The 24,876-nt window shown below is 43.7% G+C and overlaps 1 protein-coding gene across 2 annotated transcripts in view; it reads right to left on the bottom strand.

Annotated features, from left to right (window-relative positions):
• Positions 1–2,349: 2,349 nt before the first annotated feature.
• The window catches only part of LOC138516569 (toll-like receptor 1), a 95,165-nt gene continuing 72,638 nt past the window's right edge, over positions 2,350–24,876 (bottom strand). For both annotated transcript variants that reach the window (XM_069631802.1, XM_069631801.1), the window contains exon 2: positions 2,350–5,212. In XM_069631802.1, the coding sequence (XP_069487903.1) occupies positions 2,754–5,135 (2,382 nt within the window). In that variant the 5' untranslated portion in view covers positions 5,136–5,212 and the 3' untranslated portion in view covers positions 2,350–2,753. The remainder of the gene's footprint in view (positions 5,213–24,876) is intronic.

The following is a 24,876-nucleotide window of genomic DNA, read 5'->3' as shown; positions in this document are numbered from 1 at the left end:
ATGATTTGTACAGATGCATTTTGACAAATACATTTTACACACGCAATTCAGGGAATGCTCCAATTCTAGTTCTTTTGATGACGACTACATTTTCACTCTACAACATATCCACACTTGTGCAAAGTAGGGTAATAACCCACTTTCCGTGAGTGCACATTGGGCTAAAATCATTTGTATTGTTCTTACACTCACTGTGTGAAGTCAGTTTAAAACAAATGTATTTCCGTTTTAGGCAATATTAGATGACATATAAACCAAAATCTGGTGATTATTTGAGTGTATATTTAGCAAGGAAAACAAGGTGCAAACTAAGAAATTGCTACTGTACTTCCTACAAGTCCTTCCCATTTCAACATAGCTATGGTTCCAAATACTCATGGCAGACACTATAGGAAGTGGACTAAACCCTTTATTTTATGCGTTCCACACGCTGCACGAGATGCATGGGTGAGGGCCGCCTTCGACCAGAGGTCTTATACAGCACACACCCATGAGCAACAAAGTCGAACCAGGCACCGCCAAATTATAAGAATAACAAATATCTTCTAATATTTAAGATGTATAATCTCAAATATTATGATCTACCACACAGAGGGGAGCTCAAATATTTTTAGGAGGTATTGAGGGTCTATCCTCCGCAGAAATTTGCAGACAGCGAGCAAGCCAAAAACCAGATGGGGAGTTAAGGGTAATGTCCTCCAAGAAATTGTTGCCAGAAAATGATTTTGTGGTATATTTCCGCACACAAACATATTGCATGCAACCAACACATTTCCAGAGGGGCGTGGGTGCGTTTTTATAGCATTTGTTACCGTATTATTTCAATCAAAATACAATAGTTAAAACGTTAAACACTACAACGATGATCTGTTGTGTCACACTAATGCGTTGAGGTAGGTAGTGGTACGTTGCATGTTGTGGTCTCGATACATTTGTTTGGAAAATGCATTAACACAAGCTCCCTTGGTTTTCTGAGACACTTTTAAAGGTGTTCAGTCCAGAGGCGTTGCTTAGGGAGGGCTAAGGGGGCTATAGCCCCTAATCTTTTGGTAGTAGCCCTGGATAGAATCTTAGGAGCTACAACCAAAAGGCTATAGCTAGCCCCGAATCCTGCCAGTCCCGACATTAGCTTAGCCCCTGATCTTTTCCAGACCTAGCAACACCCCTGGTTCAGTCAGTCCCGCCCTTCATTCTTGCCAGAGTCAGGTGCTCCCATAAGCACCCCTTGCGGGCAGCACAAGAGGAGCCCAGACATATAAGAGGCCAGTGCCTTTGACCCTCATATAAGATCATGGTAGGGTATGTTTCGACCAGTGGCACGCTTATATGCAGGACTTCATCCTTTGACAACTTTCGAAGTGAGGTCATGGCCATACGTTTCTGCTGGAAGAAAGGAATTAACATATCTCATTATGGCCGCTGGTGTTTGTTCCAGCTTGACGTGTGCTTCCTTTCTGGGTCGGTGATTGTGCAAGAGCTGCTTTTAAAGTTAAAGTGTATTGCCACGGACACCTAGTCAAACGTCGTGTTGACAGGGATTGGCTGTTCCATGAGCATCAAGAAAAAGAAAGACAAATTAAAGTAGAACTAGCTGCAAGACTCACGAGAAAACATCACTGCAGCATCATTAGCCCTCGTGCATATTTTTGACCTTTTTCTTCAAAAAGACTTTTATCTTCTTTATGTGGCTGATTGTCAACCTTGCATCGGTGAATATACTTTTCTGCAGTTAGGGACATGAACATGAAAGGAGTAGAAGTGAAAGATACAACACAAAGCATTTATTACACAGAAACAAAACACAAGTTAACAGACACTTCCTTGCACTACTTGAAGCTTTAAAACTCACAAATAAACGTCAAGAAACAGACAGGCATTCAGTAAATGTCCCTCCTCAATAAACTCTCATCCAAACAACGTTGAGGTTTACATCATTTCAAAATCAGGCAAAAGAAAGCATCATTTGTATTTTTCTGTCAGTCGCCTGTCACCACCACTCACCGTGAAGCACACCTCCTTTCTAAGGAGGGTGGTCACCCTATATTTAGTGAATTCTGCCAGTCTATGAAAAATAAGCATCAGAAGGCTTTCGTAAATCCTGAATTGCAACTAAGGCATGTCTCTAATCGCTACTTTTAAAATACTTAAAGTGCCAAAGGACATTTGTGGTGGGTTTTTGGGGAAACTTCAATATGGTTTTAATTTTATTGCAAAACAATACACATTATCCCACTATATGTTGCCTTTGATTTTTTGAAGAAAAACAATGTGAGAACAGATCAGTTGTTTTCAGAAATGTGAGTGTTTTCAATGCCTGGCTGCCAGCAATCTCCCGCCACAGTCACTTGCAGTGCTGCCTTTTTAAAGGTTTTTTGGGAATCTAGTGGTACTGACTGTGTACTGTGGGATTCTAGCTCCAGGAGCAGCGAGCTCATCAATGGCGAGTCCTGTGATTGGGCAGGGAGGTTTTCCACTAGAGTTCACAGCAGGATATTCGAGCCTTGTTCCGCCATATGATCGATCAATGGCCTTTCTGCAAAGCATACATTTTGCTTCATTTGCCATAGAGTCCTCCTGTGTCTACTCTATGCGCACTCATTGAGCATCTACCACCCTGTATCACTCAAAGCTTCTACTTTTTCTCAGAGCGGTGTGCAGATAGACCAGGCCCTTTTGAGTGAATGTAACTACACCATTGTTACCCCTCCATTCATGAGCGAGCAACAGTGAAAAAAGGCATGTACCAATTAATTCTAAATTCTTTCCCCACTTTCCTGAAACGGTCCACTCTCATCTGCTTCCGGCAGGTTAACCGTTATCGCTGCCCTTAGGTTGGCCCAAAATAGTCGCTGCTTGCCTCTTTCCTTTGGCCACGTCAAGTACGTTCTCTGCGCCATGAGAGCCTTCAGCTTGTGATATCTGGCAGGGATCAGGTATTGTGGAATAGGTTCTAATAAAACCAAAATTAACTCATTAGAGTTTTCAGTAAATAGCTTGTGATGGGCAAAGTAGAGCTCATAATGGCACCACTCACTTTGGATAAAATTAGGTGACAAGACAAAGATTGATTTGAAGCTTTTATCAATGCAATTGACAATGTTTTCAACAATACTTTTGCCTGCTACAAAGTTGCGTTCATGTCGACAGATCTGGATAGACCCATCTTCCCTTTCCAAATTTGGCAGCAGACACTCCTTCACCCAGGATGAATCGCGCTCACTATATGAGATAAAAGCATGGAAGGAAAAGTTCTGTTTAAGGCTTTGAGGCCTGTTACTTCTAATCCTATTCCTGTGCCTCGTTTGTGTCCACTGCCATAGCATCTTGATGTACCAGGGAATGTCCAGGTACTTGCACAGACAAAACAAGAACAAGGCTAGGACAGCGACAGTGATGAAAACCAACACAATCAAAAGTGTTCTATTGCAAGACAGTTCAGAAATTCGAAAGTCCTGCAGCAAAGTTCCCTTGACGGTTTCTGGATATGCACATTGGTAAGATGCAGGCCATTTTGTCAAACGCGCTGATGTCTGTTTTTCTTGATAAACAAATTCCCGTATATCACAATCACACTGAAATGGATTATTGTCTGCCTCTATTGTCTCTACACTCTTACAGCTATGAAGAAATTCAGAAGAAGGACTTTGAAGGACATTGAAAGCCACATTTAGCATTGCAAGACTTTTGAAAGGACGGCAATCTGGGAGGTCTTTTAATCGATTCGATGCAAGATTCAGTTCCTCTAGAGCTAACAGCTGCACGATTTCAGCAGAGATGTAACCGATTTGGTTACGTTGGAGATCCAGCTTTTTGATGGTGGTGGGCAAGCATCGGAACACGGAGTCAGTCAGGTCATTTGCAGCTAAGTTTACAGAAAGGACACTTCCAGGCCATTGACACTCATCCCCCATCTCATACTGCAAGGAGTTGTGGCTAATGTCCAGATGTTGCAACAATGGCATATTAAGAACCATAAAACTCACTTTTGATAGCTCTGTTAATTTGTTCCATGATAGTATCAGTGATTCCAACCTAACTAAGGTGTGGCAATCTTGAAAGGTGGCATCTGTCAGCGTATTGTGTGCAAAATTCAAATGTCTAAATGGGCTAGGTTTGGAAGGGCAAAGCATGTACAGAATACTATCATGATTTAATGTCAAATTCTGAATATTCATTTCAGAAAAAAATATATACACATCATCTTGTGAAAACAGGTATTTTGTAATAGTAACATTTTGTACAGTCACTGCTTGTACTGAAGTCGTACCATAATAAAACTGTTCTCTTTTAATGAGTCCCACCAGCGTCACTTTTTTCACAGTTAGGGATTTTACTGAAGACTTCCAGATGGCCTGAAAGAGTCCAATCATTGCACTCCAAGTCAATGTCACTTTCTCCATTGTCATATCAGAAACCCTGGAGTGTTTGAAGCTTTCTGGACCAATACCCGTAGTCGTATAGTTTATGTTTGAGACTTCTAGACTTACTGAAGCATTGAGGGCATCCGATAAAATAATCCAAGGGTCCATTTCCTTTATTGGCAAAACAAGCCGAAGCATCTGTGTGTTGAGCATTTGAATGCTGCCGGGTTCATAATCAGAGAGTTTTTCCAACTCCAGAACTACGGTGATGAGCATCAAATGCTCTAAACCTCTTAAATCGGATCTATGCACAATTTCAGCACCAAGACCCAAAAAATCAAGATGTATCAGATTTTCAAATTTTTCACACATCGACAAAGACTGGAAATTGTTGAAAGAAAGATCCAAATGTTGAAGGCCTTCATTACATTGATTGGAGATGATAGTCAAGCTATTGTGAGATAAATCCAGGTACACCAACTCTTTGTTCAATGAAAAAACATTGCAGTCCAGCTCACCTAATACATTTTGGGACATATTTAGGACTTTTAGATTAGGTAAAGAACTAAAGTCAGAGATCACAAGTATGTTTATATAGTTCTGTTGTAAGTCCAGGACTGTTGTCTGTAGCGGCACGTCCTTTGGAACGCTGTGCAGGGAGTGATGCGAGTAGTTTGCAACATAGTATGCTTTTTCAGGCAGCTGAACGCTATAGGGGACAATGGAGACAAAGTTGGAGAATAAAATGACTGCCATTAGTATGCACCCTGCCATCCTTTCAGGAGATCGTGCAGTGTGCCTTCAACGTGCTTGTGGCGATTCTGACAAACTTCTCTGCAGATTTCAACGTCCTATAAAAGGAAAAAAACATATTGTTACATTGTTGCGATTTTCATCAACTTGAGTGGCAATGACATTTCAAACGTTTCACTTTCTAGAATCCACAATCTGGCTTCGCCCAGTGCACATCACAGCGTTTCACAATAGCTTATTGCATCGGGAGACATTAAAGCAGACTTTACACATGCCTGTTGTGTGAAGCAGACCACTCTAAAAAGCATGCAGCACTGCAAGGAAGGTATAGTATCAAAGTAAGACAGACACAAGTGATCACAGTTCAAGGGTGTTTATTGAATTTTATCAGGGGTGTGAAAAATGCCTATCTAAACCTAAATCTAAGATGGGAGCAAGCTACGACCATCAAATAATAATAACTAGATGGGGCACCCGACATTGCCTGTGTTCTGATCGAGTGGTGTCTCATGTGCCCGGGAGGATGTTGCTCTTTGTCCTCATGTCAGCAAGTCTTGCTTCAGTTTGCTCTGGCACCTCATTTGCCCTGGAGAAAGTTGCTCGTGGCCTATGGTCGGCAAGTCATGCTGCTGTTTGTTTTTGTGTTTCAAAAGCGCTTGATATTAATTTTTGCTTTGCATCAGATGGAGCTTTTCCAAGTGATGTTCGTTTTTTGGGCGGCATGTTTCAGTCACTCAATGGCTTCAGCACATTTGAAAAAATGTCCAAGAAAGATTGATTGTGCTCTTTTCTCGTGAATGAACTTAAGTACACTGTAACCTTGCCATTTCCCATATTTGTAGTGGCGTGATAAAAAAAGAATTTAAAACATCTTTTTTAAAATTCCCTTTAAAAATGCTTTCATAAACACTTTCAAACTGTATACAGTAGTAATACATTTCAAAGGAATAACCAACACATCGAACATTTTGCTTCAGACACTTTTTAACATTTTGCCTCCTTTTAGTACCTATGTTAGTGAATCGGGGTGAGCATCAGGAAATGAGGGTGTCTTGTATTTGTATTATATTGCTCATAGCGCAAACCCAGCTCAAGAGCAGTGGGGGGAGCGCTTTCCAACAGGAGACTGCCAGCATTGGGCTTGTCATTTTAGTACTGAGTAGGTAGCGCAGAACTGTTGGTGGAGGCGGAGGGGGATTTTTATTCCTATGTAAGTATTGTTGAAAGGCACGTTGTTAGTGTTTTGCGAAACTGGAGGTCGGTGGGGGAATTGGAGCTTCTGGCGGGATTGTGTTCCAGGTGGTTGGGGCATGGCAGGAGAAGGACTGTTTGCGCGAGCCCTCACTTGGGCTGGCTTCGACTCCGACCTTTTGATCGCTTTGCTACTTGCAAGAGCGTCCAGAGGTGTGGACTTCAGCCACAAAGTATTTTGTTGATCCACTCGAGACGGCTTTGTAGGTGATATATTTAGTTTTGTATATAATCCTGTCGGGGAGGGCGTACCAGTGTGACTCACGCAGTTATGGAGAGATATAGTCGAATTTGCAGGCACCTGTAATGAGGTGGATATTTCATGTCTGTCCTTTCTTACTTAGTTTGTGGCATTTGCAGAAACCAGCCACAAAGGGTGCGGAACATCAAGGCCTTGTACTGCACACCCTATCACCCTCACCCCCAGTGAGAGTGCATTGCTTTCAATCCATCCCCTCTTCCACCCAATTCGTACATCTTCCTAGAAGTCCTATATGTTCCTGGCTCTTATTTCATTCAAAACACTGATTATAATTTGGTGTGTCCATGGGTATGAAGCCTAGAGAGATCTACTTGAGTGACACTCAGTGCTCCAAGCAAAGCTTTCCTCGCACACTCAACAGTAAGACTAGGGGCGTTCATAAAAGGGTTCCATGTGAAAATCTCCCCCTCAAAAAGACAGTCATTACAAAAGATCGCCGGTAAAGGGCTGTGGTTAAAGGTCGTTTCATTTTGTATTGTCCCCTGCATTCCATGTAATGAAAGCGGGGGGACACCCCCGCAAATCCTGAACCCATTATACGTTCATGGGAAGCGGGGGACCTCCTGCAACGACCGTTGCGCCTGAACGTATAGTATAATACAAAACGAAACGGCCTCTCACCACAGCCTTTTCGTGGTGACTTTTTGTAATGACTGTCTTTTTGTTGGGGCTATTTTCACTGCTTATGGTATAAAACAAGGTTGTGGAATCGCCAGCGTAAAGCCTGAGTCGGTCCTTGTCATGGAATTATGGATATCCTAGGAAAATTGAACATCCTGTCAACACTCCTTCTAAAAAAAAAGAAAAAAACACTATAAGAATACATAGAAGTATATAATGCCTAAAATACCCGCTGTGGCTCAGACCCTGTCCTGTGCCACTCCTATCTCTATATCGAGACGCTAGATGCATAGAAAACGCCAGATATAAACATCACAGCAACAACCTATAGCCGTAAGGCACTAATATTTTGAACAACATGACTTCCATGGCATTTGAGAGGTACAGAACCCCAACGGATCATATAAAAGAACCAGGCCTATTCAATAAGTGCATTGTGGGCTTTTGGGACTCTCCAAGTGATGTGCGGTTTGGTTCGCAAGTCTCTTTAAACTTTTGTTACCTGGAGCATCAGCTCGAATCTTGTTCCAGAGTCATGAATTTACAGAGCATGTTTGAGCAGTTTTGGGTTACAGCCAATGATGTGTGGTGAAGAAAAATCTTGAATGGATAAGGATGCAGGAAGAGAGAAAATGTGGTGGCAAGAGGACTGGTGGTGAGGCCGGATGGGCGTAGCAAGAGAGGAGATCGAATGCTGTCAATCTATCTTGTTCCCATTGGGTAGTACATCATACTCTTCAGCAAGATATCTCCATAGGTAAAGCACCTGGAATTGAGGTGTGCTTGACACGTGCAGGTCACACATTCAACTCAGATTTTCATCCTTCAGAATATTTACTGCTGAAGACAGTAAATGTAAAACTGCAAGGTAGACCTACGCCTGTGCAGGTCTGGGGGAAAAGTCAATCGCATGTGCAACATGCCTTCATTTGCTTTATGTTCTCTTGAAGTCATTAACGTGACTCTCGCTGAAGCGGGTAATATTAAAATAAGGAGAGTTCATTACAGCCATTTACCTCCAAAAAGGCCTATTTAGCTGGCAAAGAGTCATACACATTTCATGCATTCATGATGAACCACTCTTCCTTTCCTGGTTGCTTCCACGCATGCATTAATGACACCAGTGGACTCCACAAAGGACACAACTTCAGGACTTGTTTCACAAGTTTTATCCGGGAGGGTATACACAATTGGGCAACTCAAAAGGGTCAGAATGGCAAAAGACTTCAACTCAAAAGGGTTCCCGGTGTCTTTCAGGATCTCTTAGGTGTCAGCTTGTAGAACAAACATATATTTTATTTAATTTACGGGCGGTACAATTAAACATAACTTTACACACAACAGAAAAATATTACCAAAAGACGATAATAGAACAGAATAAATACAATATATAGTACAATTGGTAATATTGCAAGTATCACATCATTCATATATACTAATTCATGACCGTTCATAAATGCATCAATTAATGCAACAGACATCAATCAAACCATCCATTAACAACAGTATCACTATTGATCCATAAACCTGATAGACAATATGCCAAAAACAAGTCGGATTTAATCCACAATGGACAATATACAAAACCCCCCTGATATTTAAAGTGGAATTCCATCAGACTAGAACAATGAGCAGAAATATGCCGGGTACTCTCTAAAATACAAGTCAGTTGACATAATCTGCAACATCTTTTGTCCTCTAGGCTCCCCATTCTAGCACCCAAAATTCAAAAATAAGATAGCAGATTAAAACGCCACATCATAAAAAGTCTGCGAGGTTTGGGAGAAGGGAACCGCATCACATATTTCTGCGGTTGTAAAAAAGTTAAGGTCTGTAAAAAATACTCAGTTAGCATTTTCTTTCAAGTTAGATAGGCAACATTCCTACTCCAGTCTCATTTCTGTACTTATCTACAAGGTCTGCTTTCAGCATCTCAAAATTCATGTTCCAATCAGGAGTCCTATTGATTTTCATATACAGATTGTTACAGTACTTGGCAAAGCATAACAGCAATTTGCAAATGTTAATATCATGTAGCAGTTTGCCTAGTATTCCAAGAAGGGACTTATCATATGGCAAATATATGCGCAGGAAACAAATACATCTAGGAAGCTCCATCGAAGCACCAAGAGAATACACTGGATATAGGTGTATTGAGGTAAGCCTGAGGGTGATCATCAGAGTTTTCCCTCCAACTTATCTAACCAATGGCATACTGGATCTACTCCCTACCATACCATACATAATTATCTATTTATTGCTTATATATCTTTATCAATTAATACATAGAACAGCCTCCTGTATAATTCACAAAATCTCTAGGTCCAGCATGTAACGCAGAGGATTTCTTGTTGATTTTTCTCTTATTGCATCCTCCATCTTGAAGCTAAAAATTGCACACCCTGATATAAAAATATCTGTAACTCCATAATCTTATTACCATGAAGCACCCACTTAATATATTTTGATTGTTTGAAGCTGACATGTATCATCTTGATTTTCTCAACTACTAATTTCCAGAGATGTATGGCAGACATATTTATACAAGGCTGTCAAAGAGCCTTTTGGGCACACAGGGGTTTGGTCCAGTAGCGCCCTTTATCATCCGCTTATCTCAGCTAAGTAAAATGGATCCTACTTAACTTTGGGTGACATTATTAACATGTACAGGAGGGCGGAGTGACCTCTGACGGGCCCATAGGATCAGAGCTCACACTCAAGTACTTTAGGACGACATAGCTGCACCTTGAGATGGATGGGGTGCGAGATTCTATTACTCCAACACCAATCAATAAGGACAACTCAATGGTTTGGCAAAGGGAAGTCTGTTTAATGACAAGTACAGGAAACGGGGAAACAATAGGAGATCATCAGTGATGCGATCGCCCGTCTCGCTTCAACTTCCCAATTCTTCATTCATACAGCAATAGTTATAGCAAATTCTCGTCATCATTGACGTATAACACTTAAAAGTTTGTCATGCAATTCTATTGGTTAAAAAGACAACTTAAGTATAAGTACTATATCTGTATATGGTAACGGAGTGTGAGGATTGGATAACTCTTATCGGGTGGGCGTCTAAACCCATCCCTCTACATCACTCATGATAGACATCAATATAAGTACGACGTCTCATCGGTTCTACAAGCTATAGGACCCTAGATTATTTGGTCCATTGTGATTGGGTCAGTTACACCCCTAGGCATAAATCTCCACTTTAATTAGCAGCATGCAGAATGTTCACCCAGGTGCAGTGTGCCCCAGGATTCACCCTGCCTCCCTTCCATCAATCAGTACTTTAGGGCTATGTGTCAATTAGTTGGCTGAGGATGGCCTCGAAACTGTAGCTTCTTATCAGGAGAAGTTATGGCATCCTCTGGCTAAGGATGACATCAGACGTGTGTACCTCTCCGTGCCTGGCTGGTCCTGTGTTAGTACGCCGTGAATCTGCTTCAATTTCCTTCTATTTGCGTATTTGATTCTTCATTCTGCCTTGCCACCTGCCTAGGCCTCTTGATCTCGACCTTCACGGGGCAAGCTGCTATGCTCTTAAGTTTCAATTCTTCGAAGTTGCCGCTCTCCTCCCTTCCTTGGATTGACCTTGAATTCCCAACATGAGGTGCTTCTTGCTGAGTTTCGATTCTGCTCTTTTGTCTGGTTTTGTGCTGGTATATGAATCTTGGCTTGTTTGACCCCTAGCAACCTGGGTTACTTCTACTTTGGTTACAAAGTGGCTGTGCACTTATATAATGTGCTTCATTGAGGTAGATATATAGTTGGCGCTTGCCGCTCTATTCTTCTACTAAGCATAGCAAGCAGTACTGTTTTCTTAGCTTCTTGCGTTCCAAGCCTATTTACAGGCGTTTAACTTAGTTGCATATTTTCATCCTGCCTTTATGGTTATTTCTCTTTATATTTCAACATCACCTCTTTTAAGTTCATTACATCTTTATTCATAACTTTCGTCCTTGTGGGTCATCTTTTGGTTGTCATTTTATTCATCTGTACGTCTGCTCGGGCCCTTGGTCTCGTCACCATTCGCCTTTGATTAAGGCCCTTTGGGTCTCCACTGGGACAGTTTGTAAGTAATCTTCATTTCGTGTCAGCTGCTGGTACGGTTGTCTCAATGGGTACCGCGCTGCCCATGGTTGTCTGGTTATTGGCACTTCAACAGGTATTGCTCTTCTGATGGGCACTGGACAGAGCCATGGTGATGCTCTCTGTTGGTTTATTTGCTCTTCATGCGTCACATATCATGGTGAGTATGTTCCTGGTACTTCAAAATGGGTGGTTGGAATGCAGGCCATATCTGGGACCTCCTCTACACTCCCCACTCTGGTCGGTTCATCGCCCACCTCTGCTTCCTTCATTTGATTCGTCTTACTTGGTTCTTCTGTATCCATTTCTTCATCCTCTGGGTTTGTACACGATGGTGTGAAGGAGTGTCCCTTTGGAATCCAAATTTTTATCACTCCTTTCAAACTTCCTGCTGTTCTTACATGTTCGTCTTTGTTCCAGGTCATTAGCTGACATTGTCCATTCGGGCTACAATAGATCCATTTTCCTTCATAATTCCTAGGTTTCCTGTGGTACAGGAACTTTGTTCCTTCTGGCGCATATTCGCTGGCCTTCACAAAGTTTCTTATTTCTTCATCAGTCAGGTCTCTGGGCTTCCATACTGATTTGACATTGATCATGATCTTCATCCCTATGGCTTCCTTCGCAGTTTTCTGGCATTGTGAGATTATTATCTTAATGACACAAAATCCTAGTAGTATCATCAATACCAGGGCTCCCAGAAACTTGAATATGTTTGCCATCCATTGTGGGACCCATGAGAATAGTGTTCCAAACCAGCTGTCATCATCACCTTTGTCAGTTTCCTCGATCATCTGGTCCTGTAGGTTTGTCAGCATACTTATGGCTTCTGTTAAAGTTCTATTTTCTTCGTAATGCGAAGGTATAAAAGTGCAACATGATTCTCCGATTTTTGCACAAACACATCCATCCATCGCTGTGAACATGTCAAGTACATATCTGTTCTGTAGAGTCATCAATCAGATTGCTCTTAGTTCTTCCTTAATCACATTGAATCCTTTTATGGTAGTGTTGATGGTCTGCAATAACTCCCATCTGGTTATTTGCAACCAATTAGTGTTTGCTCCAACTTGGAATCTTGGCATGAGGATTGTCGCGAACACTGATGAGGTGAGGCTGAAAAGCCTGTGTTCATATGGGATTGCATGAAATGCTTCATCTGATTTGGCAGAAAAATAATTTTCTCTCTTCACTCGTGTTGTCAGATTCCACAGATCTCCTTTTCCTCAGGTGGGCATCTGCTTTCGGGAAACGGTCAATATTCAGGTCATTTTTCTGGATTACTAGTGCTGGCACGTGGACGTTCACTATTGTACATAGGCCTCCCCAGTTTTTTGGCAGTCTGATGTATGCTTTGGATCCACACGCCCACTAATGATCCATAATTACTGCGGTTCTGTGAGTCATTCCCGGAGCTTCAAAAATTCATCCACAGTTCTGATTCTCTCCCATCTTCCTTGTCCTATTGTTCCTGAAGCACAATTTTGGGCTTTCCAGTGGCACTATCTGCAGGGGTACCCCTCTGTCTTCGACCCATGTCAGTAATTTTGCGAGTCTCCGCCATAGAGGTTTGTACAACCTCTGTGAGTTTTCTATTGCTTCTTTGCAGGCTCCAAGGACCATCCATGCTGGGCAGATCACGACTCCTTCTTCCCATCCATTGGGGGAAAGCACTGCCCCCCAAATCTGCATCTGGCCTTTGTTCCTCCAAATTTGAGCCTCTTCTCGAGTTTTCCCTTGGACGTTCAGTCTCGGGTTTATTTCCCATCTTGTTCCTGTTCCTTTAACTTCAGGCTTTTCGTACCTGATCACGTGATTCCTAGTATGGGCTCTATTTCACATCTTAATGTCCTGGACGTAGCCATCTTCATCAGGGTAATCCGTTTCAGTTGCCCATATCAATGAGGCATCCCTTCCCATAAACTGTCCTATGGTGTTGCACATTGATGCGTGTGACAGACAGTGTGCTGTCGGAACATCAATTTCTACAGCCACAAAGATCTTGGATTTCCCCACTCTGTACGGTAGAAGTGCGCAAACAAAGCATTCTCCTTCTGATTTCTTCTTCCGACTTCTTTCATGTGTTGGTACCAGATGTTGTTTCCTTGATTTGCTGTGCTGTCCAGGTAGTCGTTCAGTTCACCCTTATCTTCAAGCAGGCTTCTCTTGATTCTTAGTGTCTTTCGGTAGTTGCTATAACCGCATCCCTAAATGCCTCCGTATGGCTTTTCCTTACTGGAGGATTCTCGGCCTTCTGGTACACGGAGCAGGTTTCTTTGTCTGCATCGATGTGGCAGGTGGAGGTTTTACGATTCGCTCCTTCTCTTCTTGCATTCTTTTCTTGCCCTCTATAAGTGCCTTTATCAACCACCAGCCTGTCACCGGCCCAGTGTATGGCTGCATCGCGGGCCTAGTACTTGTTCTTTGTGTTGGAACTTGTATGCTTGTTAATACAGTCTCTGCGGTTTTATTTTTCAGTTCCTCATGCCATTTATTTGCTCTAGATATACACGGGAATACATGATCTATTAACATTTGTGTCCTTGCAGTGAATTCTGCTACAGCCGCTTCTGTCTTCTTAAGGGCTTTTGTTAAGTCTTCTTTTGTTGGCCTTTCTCTCGATTCTTTTCGGTCTCTCTCATTATTTTCTGAGACTGATTGTTCTGTAGGCAGTCTCATGCTCCCTGTTGCCTTCGCTTGAGGTTCTGTGGCCATTGACACATGCCCTGGTTCGTGTTCATTCAGTGTGTGTGTGCGTGCAGTTGTCAGTGCTATGTTTTCATTCATTCCGTGCTAACCCTGTCTCCAGCTTTTCTCTTCATTTGTTACCTCAAGTGTGTATGTTTCACTGCTAACTATATTCATTCTCAGGTCATTTACCTTACCATCAGATTTTCTCGGGACTGGAATTACTATATAGGATCTGGGTGCTTTTGTAGGACTCATCCGTACACCATCAGGTGGGTGCACTGAAATTGGACCGCTTCGCGCACCAAGAAAAAATGCAGTTCTGATCATCAGTGACAGCAAAATAATGATAAACATAATGCATAAATACATGATGGTACGGTAAGTGAGGCAGCAGCATTTTCTCTCAGAGAAGCGAGAGTGCCCCTCTGCTTGTGGGAGGACCAGGTTACTGTTCTGGGCCCCCATCTTGATCATTTATTCAATGTCAATGTTATTGAATTCCCCCAATTCAATATTGTTCTTGAACAGTTTGTATCATAAATTGTCTGGTGCTTCACAAGTGTCCCCCCTCTTGCGGGTCACGATTGTCTCTTGATACAGATGCAATATCCTTGCTAGACTATGGAAAAATTGATTACACTAACACTTCAGTAAGTCACTTTTACTGTGCATGCTCAAAGTAGGTGAGTTCCCAGTCCACCCCTCGAATCTGCGTCAGTCCTGAGGACATGCTGGACACTGGTCACTGTGAAGAAATGGGAAAATGGCAATCAAACAACAAAAGGTGAAGTTCTTGTCTCTGCTCCCTCGATCTGTCCCTCGGCGGAGTGATGACGTGCTTGACTCTGCTTTCTCGATCTGTCCCTCGGCAGAAAGATTCACTGGAATCTCCTCAGATAATCTCTCTGAAAGTTTGGCAGCTCCACCAGCAACATTATGCCATGGAGGAGCGTCCCTATCTTCGCAACATTAGCTGGATCTCTGATGAAGGTGAGGACGTCAACCTCGATAGGTCTCCCCACCATCTCTGGAAAGCCAATCACTAGGCGAAATAGGACACTATGTGCCAGTCGTCTGTCTTCGGGTGACAGGGACATTTGTCCTGCCTCGCTGGGTTCAGGATTACAGGCCCTTCCCTTGACGTGAACAATCCTTGCACCTTTCTGAAGCGTGGATTGCGACCAAATAGCTGAGTTTGTTGCACAGCTGGTTCAAATGTTCTGTGTTAGCTGGATCTCTAATGAAAGTCAACGTGTCGGTATTCCTTCCGACAATAGCTGGGCACTCTTCGATTATGCAAAAGAAAAGCGTATTAATAAGTTCATCTAGAATCTCCTGTGGTGGAAGCATTTGTGTCCTTATCACTGTATTCAGGCAGCACAATGAAGGCTTCCACGATGATGGTATGTAGTTGCCAGATTACCTTCTTGTTGGCAGGATCTTGGATAAAGTCTGACACTGGTGACCCTCTCTACTAGTGACGGATATAATACCAATACTAAATGGAAATAGTTGAGCACGTCCTTTGTGATGTCTCTACTAGGGGACACCATAAGTGCTGCCAACCAAAGTCTTGGTGCTGGATGATTTTGGATGCTGTATTTTGCTTTTACTATAAAAGTCCTTGATCAACCTTTGTTACAGTCTTTTCCTTAATAAGTGCTTGAGTGTGACTTCATTCACAGTTCGTGTCAGCAAATGTGTTGTGGCTTACATGCGCAATTTTATTCTTCACCTCGCAACTAGAATGCACAGAGTGTCCGTTTTATGTCCTTATCCCCTTTTTTGCTTAGAGGAAATGTCCAATTTAAGCCACAACTTGCAAATGGGTTATTATGTCTTGGCTTTGCTGCTCATGCGTCCTTCTTCCTCGTCATGGTTCTCATCTGCACGTGCTGTGGTTCTTTCCCGTTGTCTGTAGTTTCTTTGTGGTGGGGTGCGGCTTTCTCCGATATAGGGCTTGATGTCATTGAGAAAAATCCATGCTCTCCTGCCCTGCAGTTTTACAGCTGAAGGAGTGCAGTCCTCCACGATGAAAGGACCGTTGAATCTCGGCTCATCCCACTTTTTTCTCATATGGTTTTTTACCGATACGGCATCTCCAGGGAAGATGAGTGGAACACGTAGACCTTGAACTCCGTCTGTTTCAGTGTCTCCTGCTGTGTTTTGTGCTGTGCTGCACCCTTTCCATCGTCGCTGCAGTTGGTCTGAAATTACAGTAAGACTGGATGTCATGCAGTTTAGGCATCTCTGCATTTCGGATCCCAGGACCTCTCTGGTTGGCTGGGCATCACATCTAGCTCTGCCTCAAGGGGTAAGGGGAGCATTCATTCTCCTTCCTGTGACTATCTTGTGCGGCGTAAGATGATGGTCGGAGCCTGGTTGGTTCCGAAGAGCATACAATACCAGTTTAAGGCAGTGCAACCATCCCTTCTTAAGAGTAAGCTTCATCTTGGCTATCCTTTCCTTTAAAAAGCCGTTGAGCTTCTCATAAATACCATTCCCTTCCGGATGATACGCCGACGAGAACTTGTGCTTTATACCAAGCAACAAGCTAATCTGTTCAAAGACTGCATTTACAAAATGAGCCCCATTATCTGATCTCATCACTTCACACACTCCCCATCTAGGGAACACTTCCCTCACTAGGAATTTGGTCGCAGAGGTAGAGTCTGGGTGTGTACATGGACCTGCTTCTATCCATCTAGACAATGGACACACCACTACAATTAAGTATCTGTACCCGTTAAACACTTGAATCATGTCAACACATTCGATATGTAAGTGCTGAAAAGGCCCAGTTGGCCCGGGGATGACTCCTCTCACTACTTTTAATGTGTGCCCAGCGGTGAACTGCTGGCAGGCGATGCAGTTCACCATAAAGAATGCAACATGCTCTGCTAAATTCGGTATAAACCAGTCTTCCGTGAGCGTTGCTGCTATTTTCAGTAGGGCTACAGGCATTACTGGTTTACCAGTGCTGTCTTGCCACCACAATCTGTCAGAGGGGTTTAAAGAACACCCTCGACATTTCCACAGGTTCTTTTCGTCCTGCGGTGCCTCCCCTTGAAGCTCCATTAGTTGTGTCTACCCCAGATTTCTATAGGCTTCCAGTGTGGTTCCTTCTACCATCATCCTTTCATGGGTGCACGCCACTTCCACTTCCACGATCGTCTCACTTTTGGAGGCCATATGTTTGGCTTCTGTGTCTGCTGCGTGGTTTCCGTGCGACACAAAATCTGTCCCTTTCGTATGGGCGGTGCATTTCACGACCACTATGCCCACTGGGAGCTGTAGTGCCTTAATCAGCCTGTCCAATAAGGCTGTGTGCTGCACTGGTGTACCATCCGCTCAGAGGTAGCCCCGCCTTTTCCAGCGTGCTAGTCCAGCGTGCACCGTGGACGTCACATAGGTGGAGTCACTGTACACTGTAACTTCCTGGTCTGCATGATTCTCAATGGCGAGTATCAACGCCAATAATTCTGCACCCTGTGCTGATATAATGAGATGGTATGCACTGACGAGTACTCGAAAAACTCTGTTTGCTATGTGTTTCATTACGGCAACACCCGTATATCTTTGTCCGTCTTCTTGATCTATTCTCGAAGATCCAGTACATCGCTCTCTTGAGTTCAGCAAACCCTTTTTCCATCGCTTCAGATCATTCAATCTTTTCCTTTGTCACCTGGGCCTTCTTTAGAGCCTGAAGCAAAGGCTTGGTATAAGAGCTATAATCGAAGACCCATGCTCTAACATAGTTGCACAGGCCTAGAAAACTCTGCATTTGCTTTATCGTGTGTGGCTTAGCCGTGTTAAAGATGGCTTCCGCCCTTTCTGGGGTCACTTTCTTGCCTTCATGTGAGATCAGTTGGCCTATGTATAGCACCTCCTGTTGACAATATTGTAGTTTTTCCTTGTCAACCATATAGCCTTTCTCAGCCGGTATAGTCAATAGCTGGACAGAGTCACGCCTGCATTGCTCCTCTGTAGTGCTGCAGATTAAGATGTCGTCCACATACAGCAAGGTGACACTTTCTAATGTAATATTGCTTTGGTCCATGTGTAGGACTCTGTTGAAAATGGACGGGGACTCACAGTACCCCTATGGCAACCTTGTGCTTTTCAGACGCATTTGTCTGAATGTAAATGACATCAGATCTTATAAGTCACGGTGCAACGGGATTGAGAAAAAAGCATTTTTCAAGTCAATGCTTGAAATATTTTGCCTTGATGGGTATGTTACATAGGATTGTAGATGGATTAGGAACTAGAGGAAACTCGGCTTCCACAATATCGTTTAATGCTCTTAAATCTTGGATTAAACGCCACAACCCTCCCTTTGATTACTTGATGGGATAAATCACCGTATTACATGGTGACTCTGACGTCACTAAGATGCCCTGGTCCATCATGGTGGAAATTGTCTTCGCGATCCCTTCGTCCGCCTCTCTGGACATGGGATATTGCCGCGCTCTCTGTAAAATTGCTCCTGGTTTCAGTTTAATTTTCACTTCTCCACCCCCTTCAGGAGGCCTACGTCATAAGGTCCTGTAGTCCATACTGAGAAAGGCACCTGGGCCATGTCGTTATCAAAGTATTCCGGATGTATCAGCGCCAACATCATTCTCTGAGGCACTTCTCCTTTGATCATTTTTACCCAAAATATGAGACTCACTTCCACCCTGGTCTCTTCTGAATCTGGTTGTTCTTCAAACCGATCGTCATCGGTGACGTCAGTCACTCAATACCCTTCTTCAATGGCGATAATTGCACACCATTGTCTGCCTTCATCATTGTATCCGTCGACCAATGCTACTTTCCCTCGCACTGCTGCTGCGTGTATCATCAAGGGAAATACTTGTCCCGTCCTCTTCATGCATAGTTATTCTCAGTCTGAATAAAAACTCACCGGGGGTTCACATGGTCCTATCTGCGTGGCCTGGCAATCCTGCCATGAGCACACGCATGCCATATGCGAAAACTTCTGGCTTCAGCGGTATAGCTCTCATGGCTATGTGTCCTGAATATGCTCTAATCAATTCGCACACGTTCGAATAATGCATTCCTGGAGTGGAGCATACTATGCCCTCCTCCGTGAACGAGATTGTCATATTCAATTTTGTCATCAAGTCTCGACCCAAAATGTTTACTGGGGTCTGACGTGAATACAACAAAGGTACATTCATTTTGCGCTCTCCTATGGAGACTGGGAGTGCATCTGTAAAGGGAACTCGACTGTGAGCTCCTGTAAAACTCTGAGTATCTATGGCCTTGCCAGACAATGAAAACTTGCCTTCACGTATGCACGAGCGTGTTGCACCCGTGTCAACTAAGAAGGAATATTCTTTACCCCCTATGGCGACATTCACCCTCGGTTCCCTATTAGGGTCTGGTGTCCCTGATAGGATAGAGCACATCCGGGTTCCCAGTGAGCTGTCCTAGTTCATGTATAATTTCGGTCCACTGTACACTTGTGGATTCTCTCCATTCCCTGGGTTGCCTCCCCTTTCAGAGTTTGTGCCCCGAGACGTTTGTGGTGGTGCCTGTTGAAATTGCCCTTGTGGCAAATTCCCCATGTTCGGGGGTTGAACCCCTTGTTGCGCACCTTGCTGCACGCCTGGTGCTTGCTGCTGCACTGTGTGATTCTGTGTACCGGCCTGTTGTGAGATTGCAGGTGGATTTGCCATGCCTGCTCCCATTCCTTGACTTCTACACGTGCGTGTTAAATGCCCCATCATTCCACACAGCCAACATATTGGCGGTGGTCAGATTATTTGTCCCTTTGACATATCTAGGCTGCCTGTTTGCACATTTTGAAAGCCTCTTTGATTGCTTTGCATCCTCTTCCTCTAAATCCTCTTCCCCTTGGATACCGTCCTACGTTACCGTGGTTATTCTGCTGTGGGTTAGCCACCTGTTGTATGTTCTGTTCAGCTGGGTTAGTTAGCATGGCTCCTTCAAGAGCATACTTTAATAATTTATTTTGCACCAGCTTCGCTACCTCACCCTTTCGAGTTGCCTCCTTTTTCCGATTCTTTTCTTGCAACAATCTATACAGTAATGTGCGATAGTTAACTGTATTTCAGCCCAAGGTTTAGCCTCAACTCCTACCAATTTCTTGAGCTGTTTCTGCACTGGTTCTGGCAACCCATGGCACAATATGTGGTAAAACACCGGTATAGATTTCGTCCAAGATTCATGCGTTTCGAGCACCCACGCGTATTGGAAATTCTGGATATAAATCAATGGATCTTCTGACTCCTTCATTTTTTGAGCCATTATAGCTCCCATATCGGAAGTGTCTGGGTAAAGCATTCATAGCGCTTTCCATACTGCTGCTCTGCAATTATTAAATGGCGCTCCGTCGTGTGCAGTGTTAATTATGGTTACACCAGGGTACCCTGCCCGTGTCCACACATTGTCTTCTCTCTCACCAAGTATGGCGATCAGGAGACCTTTAATGTCCCCTATCGCGAGCGTGACTCCCCTTGTCATTTTTTCTAACTCATGTATCCACTTCCAGGCTCCCGATGTCAACATTGGAAGCTTATTTTTCAGGTTTTTTAGATTCATGTGTGGCCATGGAATATATTGCGGTCTTGCTCCCCCCTTTTCTAATAGCAGAAATTGGAATTCGCAGCCTTCTTTCTCTTCCCCCATAGCTCTCCTGTCTATCGCTGGGGTAACATTCCCGCATCGCCGTCTGCCTGGCAATGTCCTCAACCTGTCTACATAGGCGGGTGCTGACACCCCCCTCTGACCATGAGGTGTACCTTCATGTTGGTCAGACTGTGCGGCAGACTCTGATGTCCTCGGATCGGACTCGCTAGCGTCTGTCCATCTTACCCCTTTGTCCCTTGGGAGCTGCTTTTCACGGCGTCTCCCCTCTTTATTTGTCTCCTCTCCGGAGTCGGACATTGATTGTTCCCAATTCACGCAACTCCTTGTGTCGTCATCGTTTTTACTGAGTTGTAGTCTGCCCAGGTACAGTCTCCTGTTCCCACTACTTCGGGTGACATCATTAGTGTCATACAGCTGAGTTCTTTCCAAGCACTTTTCTTCCCTTTCCCCTCGGGATATTTGTTCTAACCCCATTTCATCATATATTTTATCGATCGTCTCCCCGATGCTTCTGGTGTCGAAGTCATCTTCAATGCTTGCCCCAGTCGTGCCTGGTACTGAGTCGTACTCAGGAAAGAATTCTTCAATGTCTCCCCAGTCTACTACAGGATCAGTTTTGTTAACTTCCCGCTTCAGATATTCGAGATTGTGTGCCCTCTGTCTACGCTTATGTTCAATATCATCATCAAATTCTTTGCGCTTCCTCGCCACTTCTCTGACCTCATCTTCTTCCCTTCTCCTTTCATTTCTACGTTCATCTGCCCTTCGAACTTCTTCATCTTTTCGTCTCCTAATCCTTTTTTCACGTACCCTTTGCTCTTCTTCTAACCTTTGCTGTTTCTGTCTGTACTGGTCATAGGCTGTTTTCTGTTTGCAATCGAGCTGCTTTCCTTGCTCCTCGCGATATAGCTGTTCTCGCCTCAGCCTATATTTCCTTCTTATCCTTTCGTCCCTTAACTCCTTCTTCTTCCTCTGTGCCTCATCTAACCTCTCCTTAGGTCTCACGTCATCACTTCCTTTTCCATCGAGTTTCAACAATATCTGTCCTCCCATCCATTCGTCTTTTGCAATTGTTATCTCATCAGTTATGTCTTCACTACCTTTCCATTTCTTTCCCTCTCTCTCCTTATCGAAAGATTCACTTGTCTGTGCCTGTTCCTTTCTCTCATCATCATCGCGTCTCTCCTTGTCCCTCGGGACTGCAGAGGTAAGATTCTTATCCTGATCCTTCCCTTTATTTTCGTCACTACTATACGTAGGTGACTCATATGCGGGTTGCTATACCCTGTGGCTGCCTTAAGCTCTCTTAATGGGTTGAGTCCCTCAGGCTTACGTCCCTTGGTTTCTGTTTCAGGCAGGGCAGGTGGCGCAGTAGGCGTCTCACCCCCCTCTGTGCATACGTTTAATATCCAGTCAGCAGGTGGCTCTTCCTCCTTCGACTGTTCGAACATTTTCCAAAGTTCTAGAACAGCAAGGCGTTTCTCTAGTTTCTTGCCTCTATATGTGGCATGCAAGTAATTCGTCATATGCTGTAAGATGGCTTTTGATAAGGACCCATTTTGTGGCCACTTAACCCACTCAGTGCTATATTTCTTAAGCTTGGGTGCATGCTTCGGCAGTTGCTTACATAAGTGTGCTAATGGTGTAATTTCTTCCATGCTTAAATCCGTTTTTAACAATATTTTCATGCAACTTCAACACTCCCAACAATATGAGCGAGCACCAAATACTGCAAGATGCAATCCAATCTTTTCCCACCAAAACTTTTATATCACCAATTCACTCAAAAACATCAATTTGTGTGCGATTCCCTCTTGGCTATAGAATCGCGGAAACCCCTACTTAGTTTCAAACAACAAAGAGACAAAATTCCTTACATATGACATACAACAGAACACATACAACAGACACTTGACAGATTAGACAGACACCAGCTGGACACAAATATCTCTGCCTCTAATTTGTACCCCGACATGGAGTTTAAACGAACCCCTTTTATGACGTCTTTAAACGTGGTAGTAGCCTAGTCGTCCCCTATTATGTGGGGCTCTGGGTTCACGTTTCTTCTGACCGCTATATTAAAGTGCAGGAATAAGGCGTATCCTCTCTCTCCTCAGGTGTTCGCCCTGGTATCCTCTAACTTCTCAGGTGTCCATCCTGGTATTCTCTAATTTCTCAGGTGTCCACCCTGGTATTCTTTAATATCTCAATTATTCTGGAGTCATTATCCCCTTATATAGAACAGTCTTCTCTGCTTCTGACTGTTTTGTGTTTTTTTTTTCCTTTCCCACCTCTCTCCATTACCTTTTCCCTTTACTTGTTCTAATGCCTATTACATTTGCCAAAGCATTCAATTTTTGTTTCACTCACCGCTCGCATCGTTCATCTCTGGACCCTTGGGATCACCGCCTCCGTTACCGCCCCCTTCAGTCTTTCGCCTGATCTGCTGCCCATAGGAATGGAAGGGTTATGTTTTTAAAACGGGTCCCTTCAGGCCCACTGCAGTTTTTGGATCAATTTAAACTATCATTGTCCACGGGAAGCTTCACAGTCTACTCAACCGAATGGCGAAGGACTTGCGATATTGCCGAAGACCTAGAGTTACTTCGCGTTGACGGTCAATAGGTGTCCTATTTTATTCAATAATCAATAATTGATGGTCAAACCATCCTCTCTGCTACCGAGTGTACAGGAGGGCGGAGTGACCTCTGACGGGCCCATAGGATCAGAGCTCACCCTCAAGTACTTTAGGACGAGATAGCTGCACCTTGAGGTGGATGGGGTGCGGGATTCTATTACTCCAACACCAATCAATTAGGACAACTCAATGGTTTGGCAAAGGGAAGTCCGTTTAATGACAAGTACAAGAAACGGGTAAACAATAGGGCAATCGCCCGTCTCGCTTTAACTTCTCAATTCTTCATTCAGACAGCAATAGTTATAGCAAATTCTCGTCATCATTGATGTATAACAATCAAAATAGTTTGTCATGCAATTCTATTCGTTAAAAAGACAACTTAAGTATAAGTACTATATCTGTATATGGTAAGGGAGTGTGAGGATTGGATAACTCTTATCGGGTGGGCGTCTAAGCCCATCCCTCTACATCACCCGTGCTAGACGTCACTAAAACTACAACGTCTAATTGGTTCTACTAGCTATAGGACCCTAGATTATTTAGTACATTGTGATTGGGTCAGTTACACCCGTAGGCATAAATCTCCACCTTAATTAGCAGCATGCAGAATGTTCACCCAGGTGCAGTGTGCCCCAGGATTCACCCTGCCTCCCTTCCATCAATCAGTACTTTAGGGCTATGTGTCAATTAGTTGGCTGAGGATGGCCTTGAAACTTTAGCTTCTTATCAGAAGTTATGGCATCCTCTGGCTTCGGATGACATCAGACGTGGGTACCTCTCCGCGCCTGGCTGGTCCCATGTTAGTATGCCGTGAATCTGCTTCAATTTCCTTCTATTTGCTTATTTGATTCTGCATTCGGCCTTGCCACCTGCCTAGGCCTCCTTATCTCGACCTTCACGGGGCAGGCTGCTATGCTCTTAAGTTTCAATTCTTCGAAGTTGCCGCTCTCCTCCCTTCCTTGGATTGACCTCGAATTCCCAGGCATGTGCTGCTTCTTGCTGAGTTTCAATTCTGCTCTTTTGTCTGGTTTTGTGATGGTATATGAATCTTGGCTTGTTTGACCCCTAGCAACCTGGGTTACTTCTGCTTTGGTTACAAAGTGGCTGTGCACTTATATAATGTGCTTCATTGAGGTAGATATATAGTTGGCGCTTGCCGCTCTATTCTTCTACTAAGCATAGCAAGCAGTACTGTTTTCTTAGCTTCTTGCATTCCAAGCCTATTTACAGGCATTTAGCTTAGTTGCATATTTTCATCCTGCTTTTATGGTTATGTCTCTTTATATTTCAACATCACCTCTTTTAAGTTCATTACGTCTTTATTCATAACATTTCGTCCTTGCGGGTCATCTTTTGGTTGTCATTTTGTTCATCTTTACGTCTGCTTGGGCCCTTTGTCTCATCACCATTTGCCTTTGATTAAGGCCCTTTGGCTCTCTTCTGGGACCGTTTGTAAGTAATCTTCATTTCGTGTCAGCTGCTGGTACGGTTGTCTCAATGGGTACCGCGCTGCCCATGGTAGTCTGGTTATTGGCACTTCAACAGGTATTGCTCTTCTGATGGGCACTGGACAGAGCCCG

Source organism: Ambystoma mexicanum, chromosome 6q, assembly GCF_040938575.1.
Source record: "Ambystoma mexicanum isolate Mex_15411 chromosome 6q, UKY_AmexF1_1, whole genome shotgun sequence".
NCBI classification, from domain to species: domain Eukaryota; kingdom Metazoa; phylum Chordata; class Amphibia; order Caudata; family Ambystomatidae; genus Ambystoma; species Ambystoma mexicanum.
Note: the sequence above shows the minus strand (reverse complement) of the source record. Positions and strands in the feature narration are given on the sequence as shown.